The following is a 12,916-nucleotide window of genomic DNA, read 5'->3' as shown; positions in this document are numbered from 1 at the left end:
AGTTATTTATAACTTAATGGCACATGATTTGCGTGATATATAGGAGATGCTGAATGCTTGGTATTCATGACAAAATGGCTGTGCTTAAGACTGCTGTTGTATTTGATGCAGTCTTTTAATGCTAGCGTGGGATATTATAAATCTTCTGAGTCATAGCTACCTTTGTTTATGGAAGGCTTCAATGAACTATTATTGGTTTTGCAGTCTGGTACGGTCGTGGAGGATGCCAATTGGTGAATGCCAAAACCAACGTCTGCCGTAGGATTTGGAGTTGAATCCAATTAATGTAAAAAACGAGTTTGGTGTACAAGCTCTTGAAGCTTGACAAAGTCTATAAATAATTTTTTATAATATACAAATATGCCTTGGATATTAAGGAATGATGAAGCTGAGAGATTGTTGTATAAAGATGTCTTCAGTTACAGTCCTCTATAAAAAGGTGTTGTTAATATCCAATTGTCACAAGTATCAACCTTTTATGATAGTCAAACTCAAGATAAGTTGGATTGTTATGAGTTTAACAACCGGACTAAATGTCTCTAGGAAGTCAATACCAGGTCGTTGATGAAACCCTTTGGCTACTAGTCGTACTTTATATCTGGCAATGTATCCATTTGGGTTCCTCTTAATTCAAAAAATCCACTTACACTCTATATTTTGTATGTGATAAAACGATACAAGGGTAAAATCCACTTACACTCAAGCCCAAAAGTCATGTGAAGACTTTTGGGCTTGAGTAAATATGGTGGGTTCAATGGTCTTAGGTAAGGATTTTGTGACAGTATGAAGGTCAAGGACTTTATACAGTTTAAAAATATCATTTTTCTAGTGTGTTATCATTGGATGCCCAGGGTTATGAGATTATTAAGAAATCTGATTAGGTGCTAACTACGAAATCTAAGACATTTACTAAGCTAAACAAGTCCTTATGTCTTGGTTTCTTCCGGCGAGCTTCCGGTGATCTTTCGGCGAACTTCCGACGAACTCTCAGGCAATATTCCAACGGACTCCCAACAAGCTCTTGGACTTCACGACGATCTTCTTTGCGAGTTCTGACGAGCTCCTTTGGTAAGCACCTAGACTTCTCGGCTGGTTCCTACAGAACTTCCGACGAATGTTTGGACTTTCGATGAACTCTCGAACTCCCAACGAAATCATGTCCCTGACTCCGAGACTTCAGTTTGCTTTATGTCATGCTATCACAGTTAATCGTGCATATGTAAAAATACACTTCGATTTAGACAATTAATACTAAGCATGAATCATGTTATCCGGCATTTCATTTGTCTCTTGACGCTTCGTCTGATTCTTCGGCGCATCGTCCTCTCTTGCGGCCTATTGTCCAATCGGCCGGTTGACTCTGCAACTCTGATATCCTTAGCGCAATATCCGCTCTTCTTGGTTCGATGCCCGAATCCATGGCTCGAAGTCTTCTGTCGATATGTCGACCGATCCACCGGCTTAACGTCCAATCTTTTGACATGTTTTCCCCCGTCCTGACATGATTCTTCCTGCTTTAATTGTCTCATCCTGATCGAAGTATTATGTGTCACTCAAAACATAGATTAAATCATAAACACTTATCAATTGGTTTTATCATCAAAATCTGAGATTCAACATATCATCTCAGGAATGTTTATAATAAAAAAATCTAAAATTAGAGGAGATTTAAATGATCATATTGTGAAAGCATATGATAAATATAAAGGGGACAAGATAGCTTTGGTTATGAGGAAAAAAATAAAGATATGAACATTTAGTTATATATAAGATATGAACATTTAGTTATTTATAACTTAATGGCACATGATTTGCGTGATATATAGGAGACGCTGAATGCTTGGTATTCATGACAAAATGGCTGTGCTTAAGACTGCTGTTGTATTTGATGCAGTCTTTTAATGCTAGTGTGGGATATTATAAATCTTAGTCATAGCTACCTTTGTTTATGGAAGGCTTCAATGAACTATTATTGGTTTTGCAGTCTGGTACGGTCGTGGAGGATGCCAATTGGTGAATGTCAAAACCAACGTCTGCTGTAAGTTTCACACCAAGCAAAGACTACTGGCAGAATGTTGATTCCTGCGTTAACAGTTCCATTTCCCTCATCACTTATTGCAAGCAATTGCAGAAGCTGTCTGCATCGCTGGATGGCTACCACCTCTTGATCACGGTGAACCCTCCGTCGACCAGAAGGTTGTGCCCGCTGACGTACCTTAGACTCATCGCTGCCCAAGTAAAGCACCGCCTCGGCCAGGTCCTGCTGCGCCTTCAGCATCGTGCCCTTGAGGTTGGCCGTCGCCTCCACCAGCCTTTCCAGCTCCTCATCGTCGGTGAAGCCCAACACCGTCTTCGCCATCGGCGTCGCCACTGCGTGCGGTGACACGCAGTTCGCACGCACCCGAAATGGCCCCAACTCCGCCGCGGCACACCGCATCAGCCCCACCACCGCGTGCTTCGAGCACGTGTACGTCGGCGACGCGAGCCCCCCCATCACCGACGCCGCGCTCGCCGTCGTCACGATGCTGCCTGCGCGCGCCGGCGCCATGACGCGCGCCGCGTGCTTCGTCCCCAGTTAGGCGCCAAGCATGTTGACGGCCACCACCTACTCGAAGGCCGACTTCTTGTTAGAGCTAGCCCCAGGATATTTACCAAAGGATAATTTTGGCAACACAACAAGATAATAAAGCGGAAAGAATAAAGCGACAAGAACAAATAAAACACCAGAACACCAGATATACGTGGTTCGGTCAATTGACTTTGACCTACATCCACGGAAGAAAGAGGAGCAAATTACTACTATAAAAGAGGGACACTTACAAATGCCTTAGGAAATGTTCCTAGGCCATAAAACACCTTCAGCTTCCTAAACAAGAAGACTTCAAACCATAAGCAGGTTTTCTTGTGATGCCTGCTGTACTTCTTGTGGTGTCTGTGGTACTTCTCGTGGTGTGTCTAACATCAAAGCTCAGGCCCTTATTTATAGTTCCAAGATGAGACAACAAGTCTGATTTTCCCGATGTGGGACTATGGGACTTGCCAAACTAACAAATCTCCACCTTGGCATGTCCCAACAAAACTTGCTCCACCTTCTTCACAAAAGCCCCAACGGGCAATCACCAACAATGAACACCAACCAAGTCCAAGCACTGCTTGAACTTGTAAACCGGAAGAGGCTTCATAAGCATATCAACTGGATTGTCCTTCGTATGAATTTTCTGAACAAGGACTTTTCCCTCAGCAATCAACCACTTAGCGGAATTATCACAAGAAACTGCATCTGAATAGGACGTAGGCTCACCAACTTCACTTGTTTCTTCTGCAACAGACAAAGCATATGCAACCAAATTTGCATACCTTTGTGGTGGTCGAATATTTCTCATATGACGCATATGCCATAATTTGGTGATATCAGAATCAGACAATGATGATGACGAAACTGCAACTGAACCTGTGACAGTAGTTCCCTGCAGAATATACAAGCTACCAGACCTACAAGCTTTCATAACAATAAGAGCACTTCTAGAAACTTTCATAACTCCACCTTCAGCTGTGTATTTACACCTAAGGGCCTCTAGGGTGCCTAAAGAGATGAGATTCTTTTTCAAATCAGGAACATGTCTAACATTAGTGAGCGTCCTCACAATACCATCATGCATTATAATTCGGATTGTTCCTCTACCAACAACATCACATGCGGCATTATTGCCCATCAAAACAATTCCACCATTACAAGATTCATATGTGGAAAACAAATCCCTATTGGGACACATGTGATAAGAACAACCTGAATCTAAAATCCATTCATTTTTAGACTTTGTCCTGTCATCAGTAGCAAAGAAAATATTTCCAAAATTCTCATCAGATGCTATACTAGCTTCAGTAGATTCAATAGTTTTCTCAACAAATTTTTCCTTTTGCTTTAATTTATTTTTCAATTTAAAGCAATCAGATTTAATGTGCCCCATTTTATGACAATATCTGCATTCCAAATTTCTATGTCTGGATTTAGATCTAGATTTAGATCTACTACTGTCAAATTCTCTTTTATCCATTTTATCCCTGACAACCAGACCCTCAGCCTGATTTCCTTTACTTTCCCCAGTGATATCTCTGTCTATTTGCTCCTTAGATTTTAGTGCAGATTTAATTTCCTGATACGAAACTGTTTCTTTTCCATAAATCAAAGTATCACGGAAATGCTTAAAAGATTGGGGAAGAGAACACAAGAGCAACAAAGCCTTATCCTCATCATCAATTTTTGCATCTATATTCTCCAAATCCATAACCAAAGAATCAAACTTATCGAGATGCGAGAGTATAGATGTACCTTCAACCATCCGAAGCATATACAGTCTCTGCTTCAAGTAGAGACGATTCTCCACTGTCCTCTTCATGTACAAAGCTTTAAGCTTGTCCCACATGCTCTTAGCCGTAGTCTCCGTAGCTACCTCCCGTAAAACCTCGTCAGAGAGATTTAGAATGATGCTGGATCGGGCCTTCTTATCCATACCCGCAAGATCTTCTTTTGACGTACCATCTGGAATGTTCTCAGCACCCTGAAGTGCCAAATCAACTCCGTCTTGAACCAGAATGGCCTCCATCTTGAGTTGCCACATGCCGAAGTTGACATTTCTATCGAATTTCTCGACAACGATCTTTGATATTGTCATTGTTGCCAAAAGATCCCAGAACCAGGCTCTGATACCAGTTTGTTAGAGCTAGCCCCAGGATATTTACCAAAGGATAATTTTGGCAACACAACAAGATAATAAAGCGGAAAGAATAAAGCGACAAGAACAAATAAAACACCAGAACACCAGATATACGTGGTTCGGTCAATTGACTTTGACCTACATCCACGGAAGAAAGAGGAGCAAATTACTACTATAAAAGAGGGACACTTACAAATGCCTTAGGAAATGTTCCTAGGCCATAAAACACCTTCAGCTTCCTAAACAAGAAGACTTCAAACCATAAGCAGGTTTTCTTGTGATGCCTGCTGTACTTCTTGTGGTGTCTGTGGTACTTCTCGTGGTGTGTCTAACATCAAAGCTCAGGCCCTTATTTATAGTTCCAAGACGAGACAACAAGTCTGATTTTCTCGATGTGGGACTATGGGACTTGCCAAACTAACACTTCTCGCAGTTGAGGAAGCCCCCATGGAGGGAGACGGCGATGTCGACGGCGTGCTTGACGTCGGCCTCAATGGTGACATCGCAGTGGACGTAGTGTTAGGGATAGAGGAGCAAGGAAAAATAGAATACTACGATACGTGTAAAAAGAATCCTTTCGACTCAAGAAAACTGTTGTAGTATTAAAAGCAGGAGGATTGATAAGAACACTTACAAGATACCAAGTGCACAGACTCTCTATCTATCTGTCTCTTTCTCTATTTCTTGCTACATGAACTACGGTCCTATTTATAGGACTAATGACAACCACCCTATAACTACTAGATCAAGGTAGTTATTGAAATCACCCTATAACTACTAGATCATGATTGAGGTGGTTATTTAAATTATTCTGTAACCACTAAATCATGATAACAATCTAGATAGATAACTTGATTCATAGTTGCATACACCAATTTGCGACATAAAATTAGCATGCTTTCGAACTGGAAATGATTTGGTGAGGGTATCCGAATATCCGCAACTTGTTCATCCGTTCCACAATACTTCCTTGTTATGGCTCCACTTGCTCGAAGTACTCTTTCGATCATCTAAAACTCCTACACAATCACTATCAGTGAAACCAAATAATTTGCATTTAAATTTTATTTTGAACACCCATTTTAACCCAATCGCTTTCTTTTCTTTCGGTATATCCATTAGCTCCCAAGTTTCATTCTTCTCAATTGACTTGATTTCCTCCTTCATTGCTTTTCTTCATTCCTCTTTTTTAATTGCTTCCTCAAAGGTTGTCGGATCTGAAATAAACAAAGCAAATGTTGAGTTATAAATTTCTATCAGTGATATGAAATTTCTTGGAGGGGTTTCATCTGAGGAATCCGAATTTGAACTGCTATTGGGTGAGGTTGACGATGAATTTGTTGGAGTAGGATCTGTCACTTGATTCTGTGGAGTGTCTAGTTCTGCTAGAATCTGCATTTGTGTTTCATCTTTATTGGTCTCCCAATTCTAACTTGCCCTTTCATCAAACATAACATTTCTGTTAATAATAACTTTGCCACTAACAGGGTTATATAATCGATACGCTTTCGATTGTAAAGAATAACTAATTAAAATACATTTCTCTGATTTTTCATCAAGCTTGTGATGATTTTTGAATTCACCAAAGCATAAGCAATACAACCAAAAATTCTTAGATGTCTAACACTTGGTTTCATACCATACCAAGCCTCAAAAGGAGTTCGATTCATAATAGCCTTTGTTGGTGAAATATTCAACAAATAAACTGCTGTTGCAACTACTTCTGCCCAAAACTGATTTGGAAGATATTTTCCTTTAAGCAAACTTCTTGTCATTTCAACGACAGTCCGATTCTTACGCTCAGCTACACCATTTTGCTCTAGTGTATATGGTGCTATCAATTCTTTGTGAATACAATTTTCTTCATAAAAAGAACTAAACTCATTAGATAAAAATTCACCACCTCTATCTGTCCGAAGTGTCTTTATATATCTACCACTTTGTCTTTCTACAAGTGCCTTAAACTTTCGAAAATTATCAAATGTTTCATATTTCAATTTCAAAAAATATACCCAACTCATGCGACTATAATCATCCGTAAACAATAAAAAATATTGACTTTCACCAAATGATTTTGTATTCATAGGTCCACATAAATCAGTATGAATTAATTCAAGACAATTAGATGCTCTCCATGCTTTTCCAATAGGAAATGATTTTCTACTTTGTTTGCCATAAATACATCCTTCACGTACATCTTAGGCAATCCAAAAACCATTCCTTTTTGACTTAACAACCTTAAACCTTTAATGTTAAGGTGTCCATATCTTAAATGTCATAAACTAGACTCATTCTTTTGAGTTGTGATAAGCACATGTTTTTCAATATTTGACACATCAAGTGGAAACATCTTGTTTTGTGTCATGCAAACATTTACTATAATCAAATCAGATTTCTTATCTCTAATAGTGCATGAACCATCATCAAATATTACTGAATATCCATTATTTACTAATTTTCCAACACTCAACAAGTTATGTGATAAAGTAGGAACAAAGAAAACATTATCAAGGTATTTTACCTTTCCTTGATTTGTCTTCACCTCAATTGTTCCTTTCCCCTCTACTTGGATTTGCTTGTTATCTCCAAGTCTAACATTCAACTAGTGAGTCTCATCAATATCTCTAAATATTGATTTTATGCCTGACATATGATTAGAACATCCACTATCCAAAAACCAAATATCATTTGAGATATTATGAATTTGTGAATGAGTCATAAACAATTTACTATTTTCTTCATTTTTCTCCACATAGCTTGCTTGCTTTTCTCTTTTCCAGCAATTTGCCTTCATGTGACCAAACTTTTTACAATAGTGACATTGAATTCCACTTTTGTAATTTTTTTTATCATAATTTGATTGCCCTTGTTCATCAAAGTGTCCTCTTCCTCTTCCATTTCCTCTACCACGAAATCCTCCTCTGCCACATCCTCTTCCTGTTGATTTTTTGTCTTCTTTTGAAGTAGAAGACTCTCCCTTAACCTGAAATGCTTTTTCTTCACTTTTTTCAAGTGATATGTTCAACCTTACTTCATGTGCTTGCAAGGAACCCATTAGTTAATCAAATGAATAAGTAGATAAATCTTTTGATTCCTCAATTACGGCAACAACATGATCAAATTTCGGAGTTAAACTTCTCAAAACTTTTGCAACAATTATATGATCAGGAAGATGTTTACCATAAGATTTCATTTGACTAACAATTTCAATCACTCGAGAAAGAAAATCTTGCACCGATTCATTGCTTTTCATGAACAAAATTTCAAACTCACGACGGAGGGTTTGAAGTTTTACCGTAATCACCTTTGATGAGCCTTGAAATTCATTTTGAAGTATCAACCAAGCTTGCTTTGAGATTGTCGTTGCTGCAATTCTTGAGAAGATCGTCTCATGTACAGCTTGTTGAATGAAAAACAAAGCCTTTGAGCCCTTCTTTCTATTCTCCGTCAGCCTGATTTCATCATCTGGATCTGCATATCCATTCTCTATTAAGTCCCAAAGATCTTGAGACTTGAATAGAGTCTTCATCTTGATACTCCAAAATTCATTAACTTTTGCCCAAGAAGATGGGGATAAGGGGTTGAGACATGGAATTGCCATTGAAAGCCATAATTCCTAGTTCAGATTGAAACTAGGCTCTGATACCACAAATGTTGGGGATGGAGGAGCAAGGAAAAACAGAATACTAAGATACGAGTAAAAAGAATCCTTTCGACTCAAGAAAATTGTTGTAGTATTAAAAGCAGGAGGATTGATAAGAACACTTACAAGATACCAAGTGCAAACAGACTCTCTATCTATCTGTCTCTTTCTCTATTTCTTGCTACATGAACTACGGTCCTATTTATAGGACTTAATGACAACCACCCTATAACTACTAGATCAAGGTAGTTATTGAAATCACCCTATAACTACTAGACCAAGGTCGGCACAGAGAGAGTGGCCCTTGTCGTCCTGGATGTCCACGACCACGACTCGCGCCCCATGTTGGGCGAACAGCTTGGCCGTGCACTCGTCGATGCCGCTGGCGCCGCCGGTGATCAAGGCGACCTTGCCTTCGAGCCTGCGCAACAGATCAACTCAAAGGTATTCCTGGCAAGCGATTGCAGAACCACAAACCTATCATCTAAACAACATCTAAGATGAAGCAGGTTCAAGAAAACTAAACCTTACTGATCAAAATTCTAAATTACATACATAAACAAAGAGAATAAGAAAAAAAGATTGTGATAGTGGCAAAAACAGAGACCTTCTTACTATTGATGAGAGAATGGAGGTGCTTCCCATCTTAGAATATTGCTAGGTTGCTGTATTGTGTGATGCACTCCTCGAGTGTCTGCAGACAATATATGATCCAATCAGGAGGAGCACATGCCATCAAAAGTCGGCCATTATCCAATTTCTTCTCATGCATTATTTGTGTTATCATTATTATTATTATTCTTTTTTTTTTAATGTGCTCAAAGGCAACGAGATCAAATCCAAAATCTTCCTTCCCAATAGTTATAAACCAAACATCACTTGGGAGGTCTCCCATCGAAGAGTCCATAATTGATCGAAGGGACCAATTTTCAAGATGGTGGGGTCGATGGCGTGCTGGACTCATTGGTCACTCGCAGTGGCTGTAGGAGGCGGGGTCAAGGGTGGCGCAACGAGAGTGGCCCTCGTCATCCTTGATGTCCGTGATCACGACTTGCGCCCCCCATGTTGGGCGAACAGCTTGGCCGTGCACTCGATGATGCTGCTCGCGTCGCTAGCGATCAAGGCGACCTTGCCTTCGAGCTTGACCAACAAAACCACACAGGGGTATTCTTCGCAATCCTACAACCTATTGCTTAAACAACATCTAAAGATGAAGCGTGATAAAGAACATCCTGATGATAAGTTGTATGTTTTTGAAAAACATATAATTGATATTTGACAATTTGATCTCACACAAAGTGTAAGTAGAATTTTGGAATATTAGAATATTAGATAATTTAAAATATTTTATATGTGAGTGGAATATTAGAATGACACATGGGTAAATGACTCTAATATTATCATAATATATTGTATCAGTAGGGACAGAGTTGATGTCAAGTTTTTTAGCAAATTCATGATCCTATTGAGTTCTATAATAGTGGTGGCGATAGCTCGGTATTCAACTTCAATTGTAGACCGTGTGACTATCTTTTGCTTCTCAAAACTTCAATTGATTGGATTAGCTCAAAGGAAAATAATATACCCCAACATGAATGTTATATCATTAAAGTTCTCTACCCAATCAACATCGACAAAGGCATAGTGATGAAGTGGAGAGTGGTTGCAGAGAAAGAAGCCTTGATTGAGGGTCCCTTTAAGATATTGCAAAATTCGTTTGACTACATACCAATATATAATAGATGGTCGATGTATAAATTATGATAATTTATTGACTACAAATGTGATGTCTGGATGGATGAGAGCTAAGTACTATAAAGAATCAAGTATTTGTCGGTATTGAGTAGGACCGAGGGCTTCCATCACATAATTTGAGTGATTCATTAATAGAGAGGAGTTGTAACCTATTTAGCCTCTTTTATATTCATATTTAATAATAGATCTTAAATATTTTTTTTGCGATTGGAAGAGTCCTGAAGATATAAATGTTGCTTCCACTACCATGAAGTAACTTAAAGTTCCTAAATCTTTGAGAGAGAATCAATCTGCCAATTGCTTGAGGAAAAAACCTTGATCTCCATAGGATTATTGCCCATAGTAATAATGTCATCCACATACATCAAAAGATATATTGTACCTCCATTTTGTTACCCTAGAAATAGAAAGGCATTAGATTTGGAGTTGATGAATCCAATTAATGTAAACAACGAGCAAGTTTGGTGTACCAAGCTCTTGGAGCTTGACAAAGTCTATAAATAGCTTTTTATAATTTACAAACATGCCTTGGATGTTAAGGATAGATGAAGCTAAAAGATTGTTGTATAAAGACGTCTTCAGTTAGAGTCCTCTATAAAAAGGTATTGTTAACATTCAATTATCATAATTGTCAACCTTTTATGATACCAAACTTAAGATAAGTTGGATTTTGATGGTTTTAACAACCGAACTGAATATCTCTATGAAGCCAATACCAGGTCGTTGATGAAACCTTTTGGCTACTAGTCGTACTTTATATCTAGCAATGGATCCATTTGGGTTCCGCTTAATTCTCAAAATCCACTTACACTCGATGATATTTTGTGTGTGATGAAAGGGTACAAGGGTACAAAGGTTCATATAGAGTCATGTGAAGACTTTTGGGCTTGAGTAATTGTGGTGGATTCAATGGTTTTAGGTAAGGATTTTGTGATAGTATGAATGTCAAGGACTTTATACAGTTTAAAAATATCATTTTTTTAGTGTGTTATCATTGGATGCCTAAGGGTTATGAGATTATTAGGTTATGTTCGGGCTAGGTCAAGCTGAGGTACTTTAGTATCATTGGGTCTAGGAGAAGATAAATGTTGGGAATGTTAGGAACGAGTCGGCACTAAGAGGTGGTGGATGAATTAGTGTAGTGGTAAAAACATCAGTTCTAAAAATGTTTCATACAATAAAAACCAAACTCAGAAGATAACTTGAAGTTCAATGCTTGTTCATAACCATAGGCATAGTAAAAGCACAGTAAGGAGAAAAGATAGTTTGCTATAAAAGTAAATTCTAAGAAGGAAACGCAAATCAGATTTTTATAGTGGTTCGATCGTCGTGACCTATATTCACTCCACTGATTCCTCTTCCGTCGAGGCCACCAACATCCACTATCGGTCTTCCTTCAATAGGCAAAGACCAACAACCTTTTACAACTCGATTCTCTTTTTACCGGGTTTAGGAGATAACCCTTATACCCTCACTCACTCCTCTCTCAAATTATTCTAACACTTAGAACTTTAAGAGGAGTTCACACAAGATTACAGCAGCGTTTCTTTCTTTTTCACTCTTAAGTCTTGTGTATCTTAACCAGGGATGAGAAGGGTATTTATAGGCCTCAAGTTGATTCAAACTTAGAGCCTAAAAACATCTCATCCTGAGTTTCTTGGGTACGGGCGTTACCACCGCCTGTGTTGAGCGGTACCATCATTGGTGTCAGTCTGACACTGGGCGGTACCACCGCTTGATAGGCGCAATGCCACCGCCTAGCACCCTGCCATTAGGCGGTACCACCGCCCAGAATTCCTGGGGTGCTGTTCACCAGGCGGTGCCATCACCGGCTAGGCTTTTAGCATCCTAGTTAGGCATGAATCCGACCCAAACCATCCAAACTTCGGGCCTAGTTGGCCCCTAACAAAGTTAATGGGATTACCTCCTAATCCCAACTCCAATTATGTTCTAACTACGATTCCTAAGACATATTCTAAGTAAAATAGGTCTGGTTTCTTCCGACGAGCTTCTAGTGATCTTTCGATTAACTTCCGACGATCTCTCGGCAATGTTCCGGTAGACTTCCAGTAAGATTCTGGACTTCACGATGATCTTCTTGGTGAGTCCCGACGAGCTTTTTTGGCAAGCTCCAAGACTTCTCCGTCAATTCCGGCAGAACTTTCGACGAATGTCCGGACTTCCAACGAACTCTCGAACTCCCAACAAAATCACGTTTTGACTTCAAGACTTCATTTTGCTTTATGCCTTGCTATTGTAGTTAATCCTGCACATATAAAAACACACTTCAATCTAGATAATTATTACTAAGTATGAATCATATTTTCTGGCATGTCATTGGTCCATCGATGCTTCGTTCGATTCTTCAGCGCATAATCCTCTCTTGTGGCCTATTGCCCAATCTCCTCTATACCAACATCCAATCTTCTGATATGTTTTCCTCCGACCCAACATGATTCTTCCTACTTTAATTGTCTCTCCCCGATCGAAGTATCTTGTATCACTCAAAACGCAGATCAAATCATAAATACTATCAATTGGTTTCATCATCAAAATCTAAGATTCAACAATCTCCCCCTTTTTGAGGATGACAACCAATTGATGACGGAGTTAACCTTAACTCCCATAGTTTAAACTGTTAGGATCAAGAGCGGGGTCAGCACTAAGAAGGGGGGGTGGGGGGTGAATTAGTGCAGCGAATAAAATCACGTCTTCAAAAACATTTCGTTTCGATAAAACCAGTTTCGTAAAGATAGCTTGAAAGCATATAGAAAATAATCGAAGGTGGTAAGCACTTAAAGAG

At 39.1% G+C, this 12,916-nt stretch overlaps 1 protein-coding gene across 1 annotated transcript; it reads right to left on the bottom strand.

Moving 5' to 3' along the window:
• Nucleotides 1-2,020: 2,020 nt before the first annotated feature.
• LOC135636374 (momilactone A synthase-like) lies at nucleotides 2,021-2,548 on the bottom strand. Its single transcript, XM_065148062.1, has one exon. It carries the CDS (start codon nucleotides 2,546-2,548, stop codon nucleotides 2,021-2,023), a length of 528 nt encoding a protein of 175 aa, XP_065004134.1.
• Nucleotides 2,549-12,916: the final 10,368 nt, after the last annotated feature.

Source organism: Musa acuminata, chromosome BXJ3-4 (assembly GCF_036884655.1).
Source record: "Musa acuminata AAA Group cultivar baxijiao chromosome BXJ3-4, Cavendish_Baxijiao_AAA, whole genome shotgun sequence".
NCBI lineage: Eukaryota > Viridiplantae > Streptophyta > Magnoliopsida > Zingiberales > Musaceae > Musa > Musa acuminata.
This window is presented reverse-complemented; position numbering and strand designations above follow the sequence as displayed.